Source organism: Dermacentor andersoni, chromosome 6 (assembly GCF_023375885.2).
Source record: "Dermacentor andersoni chromosome 6, qqDerAnde1_hic_scaffold, whole genome shotgun sequence".
In the NCBI taxonomy this organism is placed as follows: Eukaryota; Metazoa; Arthropoda; class Arachnida; order Ixodida; family Ixodidae; genus Dermacentor; species Dermacentor andersoni.
Window position 1 is genome coordinate 60,273,839 of NC_092819.1, and position 22,035 is coordinate 60,295,873.

The following is a 22,035-nucleotide window of genomic DNA, read 5'->3' on the forward strand; positions in this document are numbered from 1 at the left end:
ACTGACCTGGAGAGGCAAAGCAGAAGAGTGGGTCTAAAAATTTATCTGCAGAAAACTAAAGTAATGTTTAACAGTCTCGGAAGAAAACAGCAATTTACAATAGGTAGCGAGGCACTGGAAGTGGTAAGGGTTAGGGCAGGTAGTGACGGCGGATCCGGATCACGAGACGGAAATAATGGGCTGGGGTGCGTTTGGCAGGTATTCTCAGATCATGAACGGAAGGTTGCCATTATCCCTTAAGAGGAAAGTGTATTATAGCTGTGTCTTACCAGTACTCACGTACGCGGCAGAAACCTGGATGCTTACGATAAGGGTTTTACTTAAATTGAGGACTACGCAACGGGCTATGGAAAGAAGAATGATAGGTGTAACGTTAAGGGATAAGGAAAGAGCAGATCGGGTGAGGGAACAAACGCGAGTTATTTACATCATAGTTGAAATCAAGAAAAAGAAATGGGCATGGGCTGGACATGTAAGGAGGAGGGAAGATAACCGATGGTCATTAAGGGTTACGGACTGGATTCCAAGGGAAGGGAAGCGTAGCAGGGGGCGGCAGAAATTTAGGTGGGCGGATGAGATTAAGAAGTTTGCAGGGACGACATGGCCACAATTAGTACATGACCGGGGTTGTTGCAGAAGTATGGGAGAGACCTTTGCCCTGCAGTGGGCGTAACCAGGCTGATGATGATGATGACGATGATGATAATGATGATGAAGCTAAGATGCCGACCAGAGGCAATCAACGTATGCAAAATGCCGACTACGGAAAAGTGTGAAATGCGCCATACAACATACGAGGGCATCCGGATTATGTTGGAATCCCCTCTTACTGTTCCCGTCTAAGACTGCTTTCCTTGTGATAGAAACCTGAAGTTGCTACTCTAAAGGAAGCTATCATACAGTATCAGAAGAAAACCGCTGCAGAGATAGTTCCTTAAGGGGTAATTTTTCCTTCCATATATTTCGAACCAGGTTTCTTTGTCGGCTAATGCTTGCTTCATTTGTACGACTTGTACACATGTTGGCCAGATCATTTTTAAACCTGCCTTCTTCGTCTTCTGAACCGCCGAATGTACTGCACCAAAAATACAAGAAAAACAAATGCACTTACTGGGCGGTGGCGGTGGCCTGCTGGTTGTCGGCGAAGCTGTAAGAAGAAAGTGTACAATGCATCACAGTTGGGCGTTTCACGTGCCCTAACGAATATGGAATATGATTCCTGGAGAACAGATGCATATATTACTAAAATTGGCGACATGCTGCCAAGGGTACTACGGTAGAGCTAGTAATACAAGCAACTGACGCCACACCTTCGACAATGAGGAGCCCTAAGATGCCGACTGTGGAAAAGTGACAGGCGCGATACAACATACCAGGGCATGCGGATTATGTTCGAATCCCCTCTTATTGTCACCGTGTAGGACTGCTTTCCTTGTGATAGAAACCTGAAGTTGCTACTCTAAAGGACGCTATCATACAGTATTGGAAGAAAACCGCTGCAGAGCTAGTTCCTAAGGGTAATTTTTGCTTCCATATATTTTCAACCCGGTCTGTTTCCATAAATTCTTCTTTATCAGCTAATGCTTACTTTATTGCCCCATCTTGTACACATGTTGACCAGGTTCTCATTTTTAAACCTTCCTTCTTCGGAAACGCCGAATGTACTGCACCAAAAAAAGAAAAAAGAAATGCACTTACTGGGCGGTGGCGGTGGCCTGCTGGTTGTCGGCGGCCAGCTTGTTGTCGGTGGCGTGTTGGTTATCGGCGAAGCTGTAAGAATAAAGTGTACAATGCATGAGAGTTGGGCCTTTCATGTGCCCTAAAGAATATGCAATACGAATCCTGAAAAACAGCTGCATATATTACTAATACGGGCGACAAGCTACCAAGTGTACTACGGTAGAGCTAGTAGTACAAGCAACTGACGACACACCTTCGACAATGAGGAACGCTAAGATGCCGACCAGAGCCAATCAACGTATGCACAATGTTGACTATGAAAAAGTGTGACAGCTGGGATCCAACACACGAGGGCATGTGGCTTATGTTGGAATCGCCTCTTACTGTCACCGTCTAGGACGGCTTTCTTCCTGATATGAACATGAGGCTGCTGCCTACAGAACACTATGTTTCAGTATTGAAAGAAAAACGCTCCACAGCTAGTTCCTATGGGGTAAATTTTGTTTCGATATATGTTCAGCAAGGTTTCTTTCCATAAACTGTTCTTTATCGGCTAATGCTTGCTTTATTGGCACGTCTTGTACACATGTTGACCAGGTTCTCATTTTTCCACCCTCCATGTTCGGAACCGCCGTATGTACCGCACCAAGCAAAACAAGAACAATAAATACACTTACTGGACGGTGGTGACGAGCTGCTGGTTGTCGGCGGTGCTGTTAAAAGAAAATGTGCCATGCATCAGAGTTTAGCGTTTCACGTGCCCGAAAGAATATCGAATATGAAACCCAGAAAACAGCTCCACATATTACTAATGTTGCCAACATGCTTCCAAGTGTACTACGCTAGAGCTAGTAATACAAGCCACTGACGCCACACCTTCGACAATGAAGAGCGCGAAGATGCCGACCAGAGCCATTCAACGTATGCACAATGCTGACTATAGAAAGTGTTACAGCTGCGATCCAAAATACGAGGCCATGTGCCTTATGTTGGAATGGCCTATTATTGTCACCGTCTAAGACGGCTTTCTTCGTGTTAAAACGTGAGGCTGCTGCTCTCTACAGAACGCTATGATTTAGTATTGAAAGAAAACTGCTCCCAAGCTAGTTCCTAAGGGGTAATTTTTGCTTCCGTATATTCTCAACAAGGTTTGCTTCCACAATTTCTTCTTTGTCGGCTAATGCTTGCTTTATTTGTACGACATGCACGCATGTTGACCAGATTCTCAGTTTTCAACACCCTTTCTTGGCCTTTGGAACAGCCGTATGTACTACACCAAAAAACAAGAAAATCAAGACACTTACGCAGCTGTGGTGGCAGCCCGGTTGTTGTAGGTGTTGCTGTTGGAAGAAGGTGTACCACGCATCAGAGTTGGGCGTTTACGTGCCCTAAAGAATATCGAATATGAAACCTAGAAAACAGCTGCACACATTACAAATATTGCAGACCACCTGCCAAGTGTACTACTGTGAAGAGCTAGTAATACAAGCGACTGACGCCACACCCTCGACAATGAGGAGTGCTAAGATGCCGACCAGAGCCAATCCACGCATGCACAGTGCTGACTGTAGACTAGTGCGACAGGCGTGATCCAACATAAGAGGGCTTTCGGATTATGTTAGAATCGTTTCTTATTGTCACCGTCTAGGCCGGCTTTCTTCGTGATAAAAACATGAAGCTGCTGCCCTACAGAACGCTATGTTTCAGTATTGAAAGAAACCACTGCAGAGCTAATTCTTATGGGATAATTTTTGTTTCCATATATTTTCAACCAGGTTTTTTTCCATAATTCTTTGTCGGCTAATGCTTGCTTTATTGGCACGTCTTGTACACATGTTGACCAGGTTTTCATATTTAAACCTTCCTTCTTCGTCTTCGGAAACGCCGAATGTACTGCACCAAAAAAGCAAGAAAAACAAATGCACTTACTAGGCGGTGGCGGTGGCCTGCTGGTTGTCGACGGCCGGCTTGTTGTCGGTGGCCAGTTGGTTGTCGGCGCAGCTGTAAGAAGAAAAAGTACCATGCATCAGAGTTGGGCGTTTCACGTGCCCTAAAGAATATGGAATATGAATCCTAGAAAACAGCTGCACATATTACTAATATTGGCAACAAGCTGCCAAGTGTACTACGATGTAGAGCTAGTAATACAAGCTACTGACGCTACACCTTCAACAATGACGAGCACTAAGATGCCGACCAGAGCCAATCAACGTATGCATAATGCTGACTATCGAAAGTGTTACAGCTGCGATCCAAAATACGAGGCCATGTGGCTTATGTTGGAATCGCCTCTTACTGTCATGAGGCTGCTGCCCCACAGAACGTTATGGTTCAGTATTGGAAGAAAAACGCTGCAGAACTAGTCCCTATGGGGTAATTTTTGCTTCCAAACATTTTCAACCAGGTTTGTTTCTGTAAATTGTTCTTTGTCGGCTAATGCTTGCTTTATTTGTACGACTTGCACACATGTTGACCAGATCCTCAGTTTTCCGCACCAATTTTTGGTCTTCTGAGCAGCCGTAGCTACTGCACCAAAAAACAAGAAAAACAAAGACACTTACGGAGCGGTGGTGGCAGCCCGGTTGTTGTAGGCGCTGCTGTTGGAAGAAAATGTACCATGCATCAGAGTTGGGCGTCTACGTGCCTAGAGAACAGCTGCACACATTACTAATATTGCAGACAAGCTGAAAAGTGTACTACGGTGTAGAGCTCGTAATACAAGCCACTCACGTTACACCTTCGACAATGAGGATTGCTCCGATGCCTACCTCAGCCAATCAACGTATGCACAATACTGACTGTAGACAATTGTGACAGGCGCGATCCAACATAAGAGGGCATTCGGATTATGTTGGAATCGTTCCTTATTGTCACCGTCTAGGACGGCTTTCTTCGTAATAAAAACATGAAGGTGCTGTCCTACAGAACGCAATGTTTCAGTATTGAAAGAAAACTGCTCCAGGGCTAGTTGCTTTAGGGTTAATTTTTGCTTCCGACATTTTCAACCAGGTTTGTTTCTATAAATTTTTCTTTGTCGGCTAATGCTTGCTTTATATGTACGACTTGCACACATGTTCACCAGATTCTCAGTATTCAGCACCCCTTCTTGGTCTTCGGAACCGCCGTGGCTACTGCACCCAAATACAAGAAAATCAAAGACACTTACGGGGCGGTGGTGGGGGCCTGGTTGCTGCAGGCGCTGCTGTTGGAAGAAAATGTACCATGCATCAGAGTTGAGCGTTTACGTGCCCTGAAGAATATCGAATATGGAACCTAGAAAACAGCAGCACAAATTACTAATATTGCAGACAAGGGGCGCTATAACGTAAAACTATTCCAAGCATTTCTATTCCAATTCTATTCCAAACTTTTTAGGACCACCCCCACTTCACCTGTCGGTCACGCGGCGTCACGAAAATTGCCATAGCACCCCATCTGATATGACGTGTACAGAGTGATTATACATGATATGACAAAAAAAAAGAGAAAAATTGTTGTTTCTGATTCGACGACTTTTCCCCACTAGCCCCCGGCTATTGGTCGAAAGTTTTCGGGCTGCACCCACTTCACCTGCCTGTCACGCGACGTCACAAAACCGCAGAACTCACCGCGTCAGTGACCTGTACGCATTAAAGATGCAATAATGTGCCGAACAAAATTGAATTTTCTTCTGAATAGCGGCAAGCTCCCCGTTCCGAAAGGAATAAGAGATGCCTGCCCTCGATCGCTCAGGCGCTGGCTTGCGCGACTGTAACGTTTCCGAGCACTTTCTGGCCATTTACGACTTCATTCTGCTAGCTCCTCTTTGCTAAGTAAGTATCCGTTTTAGCGTCGTTCTTAAGCTTCCGCTGCATGCCACCGCCGCGATTTTCGACCAGCCACCGCAATTAAGGGAAAGCTGACCAATCGCAGACGCGAGCACCACCCTCTTAATCCGGTTATCGACTTTCAGTGCAGTGGCTCGGCCCTATCGAATACTTCTCCCCTTGAGCATGCTCCTCGCCTCTTGTCGGCCAATCAGATGACGCAAACCGCTAGGTGTAGGCAAGGTTATTCGTTTTCCAAGCAAACAAAAGTGACCTATGAAGGAGGAGAGCGTTTGATTGGTCTGTTCAGACAACCCTGCGCGTGAGCGCCCGGTGCTTGCGTTCGCGGTTGCGCAAATTTGACGTCAGGAGATTGGAATAAAAACATATTGTAATAGTTTTAGGCTCTAGGGCCCAAGCTGACAAGTGTATTACGGTGTAGAGCTCGCAATACAAGCCACTAACGTTACACCTTCGACAATGAGGAGTGCTCCGATGCCGACCTTAGCCAATCCACGTATGCCCAATGCTGACTGTACACAAGTGTGACAGGCGCGATCTAACGTACGGGGCAATAAGGATTTTGTTGGAATCTGCTTATAGTAACCGTCTCGGACGGCTTTGTTGGTGATAAGAAGCTGCTGTCCTACAGAACGCTATGATTCAGTATTGAAAGAAAACAGCTGCATAGGTATTTGCTATGGGGTAATTTTTGCGTTCAAACATTTTCAACCCGGTATGTTTCTCATAAATTGCTTGTAGGCTAATGCTTTCTTTATTTGTAGGACTTGCACACATGTTGACCAGATTCTCAGTTTTCAGCACCCCTTCTTTGTCTTCGGAACCGCCGTAGCTACTGCACCAAAATACAAGAAAATCAAGACACTTACGGGACGGTGGTGGGGGCCTGGTTGTTGTAGGCGCTGCTGTTGAAAGAAAATGTACCATGGATCAGAGTTGGGAGTTTACGTGCCCTAGAGAACAGCTGCACACATTACTAATATTGCAGACAAGCTGACAAGTGTACTACGGTGTAGAGCTCGTAATGCAAGCCACTCACGTTACACCTTCGACAATGAGGAGTGCTCCGATGCCTACCTGAGCCAATCAACGTATGCACAATGCTGACTGTTGACAATTGTGACAGGCGCGATCCAACAAGAGGGCATTCGGATTATGTTGGAATCGTTTCTTATTGTCACCGTCTAGGACGGCTTTCTTCGTGATAAAAACATGAAGCTGCTGCCCTACAGAACGCAATGTCAGTATTGAATGAAAACTGCTCCATGAGCTAGTTGCTATGGGGTTAACTTTTGCTTCCAGACATTTTCAACCAGGTTTGTTTCTATAAATTGTTCTTTGTCGGCTAATGCTTGCTTTATTTGTACGACTTGCACACATGTTGACCAGATTCTCAGTTTTCAGCAACCATTTTTGGTCTTCTGAACAGCCGTAGCTACTGCACCAAAAAACAAGAAAGACACTTACGGAGCGGTGGCGGCAGCCCGGTTGTTGTAGGCGCTGCTGTTGAAAGAAAATGTACCATGCATCAGAATTGGGCGTTAACGTGCCCTAAAGAATATCGAATATGAAACCTAGAAACTAGCTACACACATTACTAATATTGGAGACAAGCTGATAAGTGTACTACTATGTAGAGCTCGTAATAAAAGCCACCCACTTCGACAATGAGGAGTGCTCCGATGCTGACCAGAGCCAATCCACGTATGCACAATGCTCAATGTAGACAAGTTGCTCAATGTAGACAAGTGTCACAGGAGCGATCCAACATACGGGGTATGCGGATTATGTTGGAATCGCCTGTTATTGTCATCGTCTAAAACGCCTTTTTTGGTGATAAAAATATGAAGCTGCTACTCTACAGAACCCGATGATTCCGTATTGTATGAAAACTGCTCCAGAGCTATTTCCTATGGCGTAATTTTTGCTTAGATATATATTCAACAAGGTTTGTTTCTATATATTGTTCTTTGTCGGCTAATTCTTGCTTTATTTGCCTCACTTGTACACATCTTGACCAGATTCTCATTTTTCAACCCACCTTTGTCTTCGGAACCGCCGAATATACTGCACAAAAAAAAACAATACAAAACACTTACAGGGTGGCGGTAGCGGCCTGCTTGTTGTCGGCGGAGCTGTTGGAAGAAAATGTACCATGCATCAGAGTTGGGCTTTTACGTGCCCTAAATAATATCGAATAACAGCTGCACCCATTACTAACATTGCCGACAAGCTGCCAAGTGTACTACGCTAAGGCTAGTAATTCAAGCCACTTACGCCACACCTTCGACAATCAGGATAGCTAAGGTGCCGACCAGAGCCAATCAACGTACGCAAAATGCTGACTATAAACAAGTACGACAGGCGCGATCTAACATACGAGGGCATGCGGATTTTGTTGGAATTTCCTCTTATTGTCACCGTCTAGGACGGCTTTCTTCGCGATAAATACATAACTGCTGCCCTACCGAACGCTCCGATTCAGTATTGAAAGAAAACTGGTCCAGAGATAGTTCCTATGGGGTAATTTTAGCTTGCAAATATTTTCAACCAGGTTTGTTTCTATGAATTGTTCTTTATCGGCCAATGCTGGCTCTGTTTGTACCACTTGTACACATGTCGAATAGATTCATTTTTCAACCCTCCTTGGCCTTCGGAACCACCGTATGTACTGCACCACAAGAAAAACAATCGCACTTACAGGGTGGTGATGGCGGCCTGCTTGTTGTCAGCGGAACTGTTGGAAGAAAATATGCCATGCATCAGAGTTGGGCGTTTAATATGCCCTAAAGAATAACGAATATGAAACCTATAAAACGTACAGAACAGCTGCACATGATGATATTGCCGACAAGCTGCCAGTTTTGCTACGCTGGAGCTAGTAATACGACACCCTGATGCCACACCTTCGACAACGAGGAGTGCTCAGATGCCTACCAAAGCCAAACAATGTATACACCATGCTGCCTATATATAAGTGTGACAGGCGCTATCCAATAGAGGAGGGATTGAGTATTATGTTTTATACGCCCCTTATTATCACCGCCTAGGACGGCTTTCTTCGTGGTAGGAACGTTGTGCTGCAACTCTACAGAACGCTATGACACAGCACTAAAGGAAAACTGCTCCAGAACTATGTTTATAGGGTATTTTCTGTTTCCTAGTATATTCAGTCAGGTCTGTTGCTTTAATTTGTTTTTCTGAAAATGGTTGCCCGATTTATTTCGATGACTTGTACGCTTTTACTGTCTGCGTTTTCTTTTTTCGCCCCGCTTGTTGGGTGGTCGAACCCAACAACGTGGTTGCCGTTGTAGTAGTCAGTACCGTGCGAATGAAATATGCTTTTCATCAGAAGTGTAGTATGCGTGCTCACTGAAGAAAGCTCGTACATAACACAACCGCATATATTATTGCCGACAAGCGGTACTACGTCAGCGTTATTGAGACGAGTCGCTGGTGGCACACCTTTGACAATGCACATGTGCTTAGATGACTAAGAACGCATGAGCACATAGCATGTGCAAATGCTATACGCAGCATTTCTATGCTGCGTATAGAAATGTGAAACCGACGGTATCCAACATACGAGCTTGACGCGCTTCCACATTACGTTGAAATCTCCCCTTGTTCGCACCGCCTACGACACTTTTCTTCGCGTTTAAGGTGCCCCTCACGAGGGGTGGCCATTTTGAACTGACGAACGCAGTGCAAACAATGCGCGCTAAAGATCGCGTGTGCTGCGCATTACTTCGCTACGCACCGTGGAAAGATCTGAGATTTCGAACTGAACGCCGTTTGCCCTCCATCTTGTGGGCGTCACGCTCTGCTGCGGGCGTCACGCTTCCAGCCGTAGAGTTACGCCCGCAACGCATATCTTGACGCTTATCGCACAAGTGCACCTAGGTGCTCGAACGTCGTTCATAGTGGCACGGGGTATAGAGAATTTTGAGTGTACTATGCCGGTGCTACTATAGCGCGAGCCGCTGATTATGCAGCTTCGATAATGTGATAGAGCACACAGATGTTTACAGTAGCGAATCGAAGCGTGCAGCATGCTCGCTACAGATAAGCGAGACCAGCATGAGCCAACCTCAGAGTCTGTCGCGCTAGTGGTTTATATTTCATTCGCCCGGGTTCGCGCGATTTGCACACTTGTTTTTTCGTGACTGAAACAGGCAGCGTCTGGGCAAAAGCCTATGATACCGCATCGACGCAAAACTGCTGCAGAACTAGTTCCGCCAACCATCTTTATCCAGTGTGAACTTGATGCACACACGCCAGCCTTTTTATTGCGATCGCAGCTATGCGGATACTCCACGCTAACTTTTGCGTCGCCGTCGGCGTGATGTTGCGCGTAAAGTCCTGACCGATAGCATCGTCGCCACACACATTATGCTCTATGTGCAAAGGTGAGCTAGCGATCTCAGCTCAAGCTCACATGCGTGAGGGAGGAAAACGGGAAGAAAGCGCCTATCTTCCTTCGCCCACAAGGCATCGGTGGGAGGAGACGGACGGGAAGGGGGGCGTCCTAGTTTGGTGGCTGGTAAGTATTGCGCAGCGGCTGGCGACCGCGCGCCCCTTGAAATTGTTCTATGCGGACAGTATAGGTGGTCCGATGGCTCATAGCTGCGTGGGCGCTGTATTCTCGCCGCTCAGATTCTGTTGAAGCCAATAGGCAGCCCGAAGGTCGCTTCGCACGCCGCTGCTGCCACGCTTCCCGAAGTCTGCATTTTGGTTTGCCTGCGCGTGGTCGATACGATGCTAATTCAGTAAGCGAATGTTTACTTCGTGTAGTTTGCGCATTGCATGCATTGTATATTGGGCGAAAATGCGAGTTTCTCAGCCGCAGCGAAAAACATTTGGCCAGACGCCCACATATTCGACATTCTCAACCCGGCTCGTGCTCGGCTCCTAAATGAGCGAGTTCCCGTGGCTTTTACGGGTATGTCTATAGAGTAATCAACCGAACCTGCCCCTCATCAGCTAATTACTTTTTGTGGGCGTGCATGTGCTGTAATATTGTAACAGCAATCATACATTTGATTTGCCAAAATTTGCTAACTTTTAAACAACCCAACCTGGGCTGCTTTGTGTGTATCACCATGTATGACGCCTAGTCTTGGCGGATATATGTCCCACTAATTTGTCACATCAAAAAAAAAAAAAAAACATCCTGGGGTGTTACGTCCCAAATCATGATGTCATTATGAGGCACGCTGTACTGGGGGACTCCGAAATAATTTATGTAGACCACCTCGGTTCATTCACGTGAACTCAGTGCACGGTAAACGTTTGGCCACCGTGGCTGGGATTTCATGCTCCCAGACTCGTGCTTAGTAGAACGCCCTAGCCACTAAGCCTCCAACCAAGGTGGGTTACTACATCTTGATGAGACCTGCTCCTCTATATGACATTTAGGCCGAGGTTAATGTCTTTTTTTTTTTCGCCACTGTTTGTGACTGTATGTTGCATATAATACGTGCCCTTCCAGTCCCTCTCCACCACATACAATTAAGGGAAAATGCTGTGACTGTGGCGTCAACGGCTTCATTGACAAGCTGCCAAACTTACTGCGCAAGTGGTAATACTCGCCGCACAAGGCAAAGCAGTCCCCTTGAACGTCAAAACATCTTGAGGCCAAATGATAATCACACTTCCCTTAACCGCCACAATAACCCGAATGCTTGCAGAGCAAATATTGCTTCCCTACCGAGAGTGCTGTGCACGAAAGCAAAGCACGTGAAAATAAAGCTCTCCACTAATCTGGGGCATTGACTGCGCCTACCATGTTCAAAAGATCACTAGTAATTTGTCAGGGAGTGCCAGATTACATTCACCGTTACCACCACATTTCAATGAATGGCGTGAACGCACTTCTAAACCACTACGCGTACACCCGAAAAGTCGCAAAACTCGTAAACAGTTGTGGGCCAGTCGCTCGACCTTTCTACGTTCATGGATGATGAAGGATATACAAGCCAACGCATTCAACAGGTTCAATGAAGTCCACCCACCTGGCTTTGGAGCCACAGCTGTCGTCGCTGCAGAACAAAAAAATACCTCGTTTAAGCCTTAAATGCATTCATATTATGACAAACCTCCAGCGCGCATTGGATCACACAGACAACACCAAGATAGAATTAATCCTGCTTACGCCTCCAGATTCAACACACTAAACGCACGCGCCTCCATCCACCTATACAGTTTATACACGCTTTGTAATGTGTGTACTGCTGAGAAGAGTTTCTCCCAATGCGCGGCAGAGACGGTCACACAGAAAATTTTACGTCCATTGATCTCATCTTCGCTAAGAATATACGTCATATACCGCTAACTGAAGTACGCAAGGCTTCCAGTGGTTATATAGCATAGGCGCAGTCCTCACTTCAATGTAGTCGCGCAGAGTAGTATACTGATAAATATAATTAGCGCCGAATGTTAAAGGAGGTGAGGCTATGGCAAAGAAGTCCGACACGGCCGTGGACGACACGAAGGACGCGGACAAGAAGACGCAGCAGCGTAGGCTTAGCCAGTCACACACCAGGAACAGCGTCTAGCCCGAGCCCCACTTCAGTAGCGCTGGCGATCCGGCTGCGGAGCTCGGCACGGCGCACTTCTTCTTCCTTACAACTTCCCCCCTCGCTGAAGACGGAGCTGCAAAGAAGGCCTAAGGCGTCGTGAGGACGAAGGGCTCGTGATACGGCTTGAGCCGATCTGCGTGCACAATTTCACGGCCTCGGCGACGCAGGTCCGTAGGGGGCGTCAGAGGTTCGATAACGTAGTTCACCGGAGAAGTTTGGCGTAGAACCCGGTAAGGTCCATGATATCGGGATAAAAACTTGGAAGAGACACCTTGTGTCGAAGTAGGAGGCACCCACAACCAAACAAGAGCGTCAGGCGAAAACTGGTGGTGGGGGCGCCCGTCGTCATGACGAAATTTCTGTAGCGCTTGTTCTTGTGTTGTAAGGGAGCGAGCTAGTTGCCGACATTCTTCTGCATACCGGGCGGCTTCGGAAACCGGTGTACCTTCTGATAAGTCGGGACGGTAAGGGAGAATAGTGTCAATGGGAAATGATGGTTCGCGGCCATATAGAAGAAAGAAGGGAGAAAAGCCCGTCGTTGACTGGGGTGCCGTGTTGTAGGCGTACGTGACATAGGGAAGGATGAGGTCCCAGTTGGTGTGGTTGGAGGCGACATACATCGAAAGCATGTCGCCAAGAGTTCGGTTAAAGCGCTCTGTCAATCCGTTTGTTTGCGGGTGATATGCGGTGGTACAGCGATGAATAATGCGGCATTCAGCGAGAAGTTCTTGAATGACATCGGCGAGAAAGACGCGGCCACGGTCGCTCAGGAGTTCGCGGGGAGCGCCGTGACGTAGAACGAAGCGTTGAAGGAGAAAGGAGGCAACGTCACGAGCCGTCGCGGCTGGCAGAGCGGCCGTTTCTGCATACCTCGTGAGATGGTCTACAGCTACAATGACCCAGCGATTGCCAGCAGCTGTGTATGGCAGAGGCCCGTAGAGGTCTATCCCAACCCGGTCAAAGGGTCGCGAAGGGCACGGCAAAGGTTGCATTGGTCCAGAAGGGCGGCAATGATCAGGCTTCCGGCGTTGACATTCTGTGCAAGAGCGAATGTACTTTTGCACAAATGTGTACATACCACGCCAATAAAACCTATGACGTAGTCTGGTGTAGGTCTTGAAGAGACCAGCGTGCGCGCACTGAGGGTCGGCGTGGAAAGCGGCGCATACATCAGTGCGGAGCTGCCGAGGTATTACAAGCAGCCATTTGCGGCCGTCGGAACTGTAGTTACGGCGATAGACAATTCCGTCGCGGATGGCGAAGTGCGAAGCTTGTCGGCGTAACGCTCGGGATGGTGGGCGTATAGGTGAATTAGAGATGTAATCAATCAAAGATGAAATCCAGGAGTCCTTGCGCTGCTCCAAAGCCATGTCGACAGAAGCGAATGGGAGAAGTGGGTCGTCTAGGACGGACACACTGACAATGTCGGCGTGGACAGGCGAGCGCGAAAGAGCATCGGCATCGGCGTGCTTCTTGCCTGAGCGGTAGACAACCCGGATATCGTACTCTTGGAGCCTCAGTGCCCACCGGGCTAGGCGGCCGCAAGGATCCTTGAGAGACGACAACCAGCAAAGTGCGTGGTGATCGGTAACGACATCGAAGGGCCGGCCGTACAGGTATGGGCGAAATTTTGTGATGGCCCAGATGATCGCGAGACATTCTTTTTCCGTGACGGAATAGTTGGCTTCAGCTTTCGTCAGAGTGCGGCTCGCGTAAGCAACAACATATTCTTGGCAGCCGGGCTTTCGCTGGGCGAGCACAGCGCCAAGACCAACACCGCTAGCATCCGTATGGAGTTCTGTGGGAGCAGTTGGGTCGAAATGGCGTAGTATCGGTGGTGTTGTGAGGAGGCGACGTAGCGTCGCAAAGGCATGATCGCAAGCCGGGGACCATGAGGAAAGATTGGGGTCTCCTCGAAGAAGCTCTGTCAGTGGTGCCATAATCGAAGCGAAATTTCGAATAAAGCGGCGGAAATACGAGCAGAGGCCAATGAAACTGCGCAAGTCTTTTAGTGACGTTGGCCTCGGGAATTCTGTAACAGCACGGAGCTTAGCGGCATCAGGGAGAACGCCGTCCTTCGACACGACATGTCCGAGAATTGTCAGCTTGCGTGCGCCAAAGTGGCATTTCTTCAGGTTTAGTTGGAGGCCAGCGTCACTGAGACAGCGTAAAACCTGCTCCAAGCGATGAAGGTGAGTAGGAAAATCGGGTGCAAACACTACTACATCATCCAAATAACACAGGCACGTGTTCCATTTGAGGCCTCGGAGAATAGTGTCCATCATCCGCTCAAAAGTCGCGGGCGCGTTGCAAAGTCCGAATGGCATCACACGAAATTCGTATAGGCCATCTGGTGTGATGAAAGCAGTTTTAGGCTTATCGTCTGCAGCCATAGGCACCTGCCAATAACCAGAGCGCAGATCGAGGGAGGAAAAGAACTCTGCGCCTTGTAAGCAGTCTAGGGCGTCGTCGATCCGCGGCAATGGATAAACATCCTTTCGGGTTATTTTGTTTAGGCGACGGTAATCTACACAAAAGCGGATCGAGCCATCTTTCTTTTTAACTAAGACTACTGGCGATGCCCATGGGCTGTCGGATGGTTCAATGACGCCACGCTTTAGCATGTCACCTACTTGCTCGTCAATGACGCGCCGTTCGGTCGACGATACGCGGTATGGTCGCTGCCGTAGCGGTGAGTGAGAACCGGTGTCAATCCGGTGACATACAGTCGTCGTTCGGCCCAGAGAAGTGGTATGGCTGTCAAAAGCAGGACGAAATTTCTCGAGGAGACGAAGAAGGTCATGGCGTTGCTTGGGGTTTAAGGCGTTGTCGATGACATGGTTGAAAACGTCCTCAGGCGATGTGGCAGTCACGGGACTACAGTAGAGGGTGCTGACTTCTGACGATCCAATAGGAAGTTGCAACGTGGTAATCGTGTCGTAAGGCTCCACAGTGCCGAGAGATTCACCGCGAAGCAACGTAATCGGGAACGGGAAGTAATTGTATACAGGAAGGTGAGTCGCGCCAGCTTGAAGGCCAAGCAGCGCAGTTGGGAGTGGTGAGAGGTGGCGATGAACGAAAGCAGTTGAAGGTATAAAGAGTACGGTGGCGTCGGAGGCAACGGAACAGGATACAGATGCCAGAACGGATGCGTGTGGAGGTATTAGGATGTCGTCAGTGAGGGACAACTTGGTGCAGGAAAGCGAAACGTCATCAAATATGGCATTGCCAAGCGAAGAGAAGGCGACTTCTGCACGGGAGCAATCAATAACAGCTTGGTGACGGGAGAGAAAGTCCCAACCTAAAATAATATCGTGGGAACAGTGGGGAAGAACGACGAACTCGACTGTGTAGAGCACACCTTGAATTTCAAGTCTGGCGGTACACGCAGCCACCGGCTGGACGTGCTGTGCTGTGGCCGTGCGGAGTAAAGGACCGAAGAAAGGCGTCGTGACTTTTCGTATTGAGCGGCAAAGTTTTTCGGCAATTACAGATATGGCGGCACCTGTGTCAATGAGGGCAAGCACAGAGACACCTTCAACAGCGACATCAATAACGTTAGGCGGCGAAAGAAGAGGGCTTAAGCGTTGCGGCGATGACGCAGTTCTTGCCTCAGGAACTGCGCCACTTAGTTTTCCGTGTCAGCAGGAGAGGGACGTCGACGCATCGGGGAGGGCGAGCGACGACGAGGAGAAGGAGAACGGCGGTCAGAAACTTGACGAAGGCTTTGGCGGGGAAGGGGTAAATCGCGTTCAGGAGCGTAAGGCAACGGATGGTCGTACGCGGCTGTGCGTGGGTCGTCACGTGGATGAAGTGGACGGCGGCGGCACAGGCGTGCAACGTGACCGGGAATACCACACGAATAGCAGATGGGCCGATTGTCCGCTGTACGCCAGGGATTCATTACTCGATGGACTGGAGATCGTGGCGGCGTGGGGGTAAAAACAGGGCTAGGCATTGGAGGCGGAGCCCGGAAGGTCGGTGGTCGTGGTCGTGCGACGGCGTCGGCGTAAGTCAATGGGGCGGTGAGTTGAGGCACCCGTTCCAGAGGAAGGGCCTCGGACACTTGTTCTTCTATAACGTGTCGTAGGGTCGGACTAAGGGACGAACTTGACTCCGGTGGATTGGAGATGAGGGAGAGCTGGCGAGCAACTTCTTCCCGGACGAAAGCCTTGATTTGCGAGAGGAGGGTGGCATCAGGAAAAGGAGAGGTCAAGCCGGACAACGATTCCTGATGGGGAACAGGACGGCGGGTGAGGAGGCGTTGACGGCGGAGCTCGTCATAGCTTTGGCACAGTTCAATAACTTGGGCAACAGTAGAGGGGCTCTTTGAGATGAGCATCTGAAACGCGTCCTCGTCGATACCCTTCATAATATGCTTGATTTTATTGCACTCAGTCATGGATGCATCGACGCGTTTACAGAGATCGATGACATCTTCGATGTAGCTGGTAAAGTTCTCACCAGGCTGCTGAGAGCGCGACTACAGACGCTGTTCGGCACGAAGCTTTTGAACAGCAGGGCGGCCGAAGACCTCGCTGAACTTTGTCTTAAACATCGTCCAGCTTGGGACTTCACTTTCGTGGTTCCGAAACCACAAGTGGGCAATTCCGGTGAGGTAGAAAGGGACGGTGGTCAATTTAGTAATGTCATCCCATTTGTTGTTCCGACTGACGCGTTCGTATGATGAGAGCCAGTCATCAACGTCATGGTCGTCAGTGCCGCTGAAGATAGGAGGGTCCCGCTGGCGGAACGTGCCGGGGCATACGGTATACTGGGGAGCAGGTGGTGGTAAGCTCGTGGCGCTTTCGGTGGTCATGATGGCAGGGAGAGTCCGGCTGCGCAATTCCAGGATTGCAGGAGACCCAGCAAACCTCCACCAATTATGGCAAAGAAGTCCGACACGGCCGTGGACGACACGAAGGACGCGGACAAGAAGACGCAGCAGCGTAGGCTTAGCCAGTCACACACCAGGAACAGCGTCTAGCCCGAGCCCCACTTCAGTAGCGCTGGCGATCCGGCTGCGGAGCTCGGCACGGCGCACTTCTTCCTTACAAGGCAAATAGATGACGATTATTGTTGAGGGATACGTCAAAAATTGTAAATGTTAAGCGCACCAGATGAAACTGTCAGTGCACCTGCGCCTTTCTCCTGTGGCTAAAGCCGCAATGCAGAGTATCAGATCGAATCACCGGGGATATATCCACGCTATTTTTGAGCGACACGTCTTGCCACCGCGATAGGCAATCAGCTCCTGTCCAGTTTGTGGCCAGGCAGAAAATTTCTGAAGCTAAGCGGATGTTTTGTCTATGTTTATGCGAAACACAAGACGACTAATAGCACAGGGTACATGGGCATACGATTGTTCGTCAGGTTCCATGGTGTCACAGGGCCGAAGTATAGGCATTTTACGACAACAGGAACGGCGACAAAGCATTGGCATCTTCACACCTGTTTAGCCTACACGTGTTGTCATACACCTGCAAACGCAGTACACAACGGCAGAGGCATCCGGACAATTATCTTCAATAAAGATTGTCAAATGGCGGCCATGAATGCTCAGGTGTGCTCACGATTGCTCACGTATGCGGAACGTCAGCGACCTGGCTAAGCACCCAAGCTTACGAACAGCTGTTTGGCCAAGCAGTGCTGCATTTCTTGGTCAGCTGAACACAGCTATTCTCCTGACGTCTCTGATGAGTCAAGCAATCCATATCGCGCTTTGCGAGGGCAGCGTGGCATCCCTCTGACAAGGCCTCGTCCTCGCGTCACGTAGTGCTGAACTACCTTGTAGAACTCTACTTTGTGGTTTATGTTCCTTTTTTGCATGCTGCGACATATGTGTTCCTTTTATATCAGCTGTGGCGCTTATTGTTAAACTGTTAGTTGTCTTCGTGACATATTTTTCGCACATTTTGTGTTTCACCGTGTACAAACCGCGTTGTCAGTTTAATATATTTGCACCACGGAGTAAAGCGTGCTAGAACTGTAACCACTTATTCCCTCTTGAAAGGTAACCCTGGCGGTTCGTAAAAAAACGCATGAGATAAAGGAGTTCAGTCGCTATCTCCACTAAATATTCACCCTGGAAAACAATGTTGATATAAGAAGCGATTCTTTTCCCTTCCCTTTATAAATGCAGGCTTCCGAAGGTGTCTTTCCTTTGGTACTGAAACATCTGCCAATCAACGTATTTCTGCCGCGCTACGGTTACCTTATTCGACAGCCATAATTTTTTTTCGTGTTTCGTTCAACTATTCTACGCTTCCGGCCTATTGGCCTACAGCTCGCGTAGTTTCGGGCCTGAAGAAAGGCGATTGCGTGAATATGGAACTTCTTGCCCATCTATAAAGCTCCTGTTCCCTGCTAGCTTTTAGAGCATAGTATTGCGCAATATATTGGTTTGTCAGAGTTGAACAAGGGAGAGAAGAGGCCTCTGGCTGATGATACGCCTTGTGTTTAGGTGGTCTGGCATATTTTGGCCAGTGCTTGCGCTTCTTGTAAATATACCGTGCAGATAGTTTAGGCATAGATAATATCCGAATTTCCGCGTAACATTTTAGTGGAGGACGACGTTCCTTGAAACCTCACCAGGGAGCTACGCAGCAGCCGCACCATCCACTTTTCAGCCACGGATCCTGGCGATGATCCTTTCGCGGCGCTGGAATTGTCTCTGGCCAGTTTAGGTCGTCGATTACCGGCTCAGTATATACGACTGGTATATACGACGGGCACATACGACGGCTATATACCACAGGGACTGTATAATCCACTATAATGGTCGCAAGTGCAATCTTCTGCTTGATAGAATGTAGCGCCTTCAGATGCTTTTACTTTTTAATGTCATTGTTAATAACGCCATACTATTTTCCACATTTTGACAGCTATTCAGCGTGTGCGTCGTGCTTGCTTTTTATTTGTGAGAATTTGGTTTTCATAAGAGTATGGTTTGTACAATTTCATGTGTTTTTTGCGCCTCCTGCTATTTCTTGGAACTGCTATATGTTTTTTATTAAAACTCAAAAATAAAGAAAGATGCACTTACCTGGCCGTCGTGTCGATGGAGTTGTTGTGCTCACAGGTACTGTGGAAAAGAAAATGTGCTTTGCGTAAGTATGAAAACGTTCACTGCCCTAAAAAACTTAAAGGTATATACTGGCAATAGTATTGCCCGCAACTGGCGAGCGTACTATGCCGGCGAGCCATTGATGACACTACCTCCTCGAGCCACTGATGACACACCGATTTGAATTAAAGCGTGCACCATGCTGCTTACAGAGAAGTGACATCAGCGCAATCCAACGTTCAAGTTTGTCGCGCTAGTGGCTAATATTTCAGTCGCCCTTCTTTGCACCACATACATGTTTTTGTGTGTGTGTGTGGGGGGGGGGGGGGGGGGGGAGAAGTGAAACATGGAGCGCCTGGACAAGGCGCTATGATACAGCATCGACGGAACAGCTGCAGAACCAGTTCGGCAGTGTTAACTTGATGTAGACGCAACAGCCTTTTTATTTCCATCGCAACTATATTGACACTGCAGGAAACTTTTTGCCGCCGCCGTCGGCATGTTCTGTATAAACATCGTCGCAGCGTGTCTTATGCTGTACGTGCAAGTGAAAGCGTGCGAAGGTCAGCCACCACTCGTGTATCAATCTCGCGTGCGCAAGGGCGGGAAGCGGGGAGAAAGGGAGTCTTCCATCGCCGGCAAGGCACCGGGGTTAGGGGAGGGACGGCAGAGATTTTTCTACTTTGGTGGCTGGTAAGCATCTTAAAAGCGATATAGTGCGCCGATGGCTCATACCTACGTGGGCGCTGTATTCTCGCCCCCTCAGACTGTGTTGAAGCAATACGGAGCAATCGCTAGCCGTTGCTGCCACGCTTGCTGACGCCAGCGTTTTCGCAGCGAGTGTTCGCGACCACCGAGTGGGCTGTGTTCAGGTTGGCCTGTGTACTGGTGACAACATGCACAAAGCGAATGTTTAGATTAAACGGCCGATGAAACTGCTATCCTTGCTTCGCAGAGCTGTCTACTAATTTCCTATCGCAATGAATATTTGCATTGTCGGTGAAGCGGCGAATTTTTCAACAGCACAAACATTTCGCTAGGTGCGCATATATTCCACATCCTTAGCCCAGCTTATCTTCGGCTGGTGCCTCAAAGATTATGTTTCATGATTTCCTAGGCTATGACTCAGTGGTTCCTAGGCTATGGCTAGAGGCTTGCTTGGAGACCACACAAACATAACCAACGTAGGCAACATATCCAGAGGCCCTTTCAACACCGCGGGCCCAGCACGTCCGAACACATAGTTCCCAACACGGAGAAATATGACACGAACCCAGCTGCCTTCTAGCCTCAGCCACCCCGCTATCAACCGTGACCCTGCTCTGCACCATCGTCCACCGTTTCGGCCTGGCTCTCGACTACCCCCACGGCTACATCTGCAGTCCCATGGAATCGACATGGACACGGCCGTGTTGATGGCGGCGTTGCATGTCTCTCGGAAAGGGCTCACGTGACAGCGCCGTCTTCGAGGCTAGTGGACAATATTAGAGAGGGTGGAGGAGGATGTGGGGAATGCACGTGCATTTCTATCTTTGTAGCGGCCGCGCGCGGTTATCATACAATGATTACGAGCGCGCTCGTGGAGGCTATGGCCAGGAGCGCGCACCTTAAGCCGGTCCCACCGCCCTTCAAGCCTTGCTACGACGTTGCGGCCGAGTCACCCCGTTCCTTATTTCGGGAAAGACTTCCCTTCGACCACTCGAGAGAAACGCAGTTCCCCCGATGCGTGTGTCTTTTCGGCTTACGAGCCTGCGACTGCCCGCAAGCGAACTCAGCCGTGGAGACCTCTGCACTCCACCCCCTGCAGCTCGTGGGCCTTTGCGAGCCTGAATGCCCCAGGGCCCGAGCGCGGATCAAGGTTAGGCTAGTTCAGCCATTATCCTATTGCGTGTCACCATTTCGCGGTTTTCGCCCCAGCACTGCGCAACGCTGTACCATTGTAGTTTTATGTCTGAAGCAAAAGGCTCACCTGTTCCCCTGGCCTGAACCCACTGTGGTCACAACTTACTGGGAACCGCGGCTTATGGGCCACACTTCTGACTGTGCCCCATACTTGACCCTTCTCTGGATCGCACCGCTTGCGCGGTGCGATCCAGAGAAGGGTCAAGTATGCACGAGTTAACTTGAGTGACGACCCTCTTATAAACTTCATTCCCATACATGAGCAAAGTGGTTGCCTAATGCGCATAACTCTTCCAGAAAGCCATCAGAACAAGCTTAGCAGCGCCGCCTCACCGAAGAGTGTTAAATATATCTTTGTACTCAACAGAAGATTTCCACATCTTTTTGCACGTTGTACTGCAACGTTATAAAATGAGTGTTTCGTCTGGAGACAAAAATATTGAATACTATTTTGTCTCCAGAATAACGTCTTGGTTCATGTTCTCAGGTTTAACAACAAAAGGCAGTAGTCGCAGCACAAGCGCTAACTCGCAAGTGAAAATTTCTTTCGAGCAGCCAGTACGCACATAAAAGCGAAGTGGTAAGCCGGTAAGGTAGAATCTAATAACCAGATGACCATATGCTTTCAAGAATGTCTTTAAATTTCAGCGTAAGATGACTAATTTAGGTGCCGGGCTTATGTGTGCCGTACCGCGATCTGGTTATGATGCACGACGTAGGTTCTTTAACGCCTCCATCGAAATGCTACAACCACGGCCGGGAATCGAACCCAACTACATACGTACTCAGCCGTGCAGCTTCACAACCACAACCACTATGACGTGTAAGAAGACTACATTAGTCCCTGCCATATCTGCGCGATAGTGATCAGCGTGCCTTTATTGCTCCTGCTCTCTGCTCCAAATGAATTTTAAGTGTGAGTTAGCGCTTTTCCTGGCCCCGGCTAAGGTTTGTGTTGTCGTAAAAGCTTTCTGGAAAT

At 48.7% G+C, this 22,035-nt stretch overlaps 1 protein-coding gene across 1 annotated transcript in view; it reads right to left on the bottom strand.

Annotated features, from left to right (window-relative positions):
* LOC129382502 (uncharacterized) overlaps nt 1-22,035 on the bottom strand; it is a 122,243-nt gene that overhangs the window by 58,645 nt on the left and 41,563 nt on the right. The window contains exons 13-22 of the mRNA XM_055066555.2: nt 19,134-19,172; nt 11,522-11,548; nt 8,209-8,244; nt 7,607-7,642; nt 4,242-4,277; nt 3,610-3,681; nt 2,985-3,020; nt 2,358-2,393; nt 1,699-1,770; nt 1,112-1,147 (exon numbers count right to left, since the gene is read on the bottom strand). Of these exons, the coding sequence (XP_054922530.1) occupies nt 1,112-1,147; nt 1,699-1,770; nt 2,358-2,393; nt 2,985-3,020; nt 3,610-3,681; nt 4,242-4,277; nt 7,607-7,642; nt 8,209-8,244; nt 11,522-11,548; nt 19,134-19,172 (426 nt within the window). The remainder of the gene's footprint in view (nt 1-1,111; nt 1,148-1,698; nt 1,771-2,357; nt 2,394-2,984; nt 3,021-3,609; nt 3,682-4,241; nt 4,278-7,606; nt 7,643-8,208; nt 8,245-11,521; nt 11,549-19,133; nt 19,173-22,035) is intronic.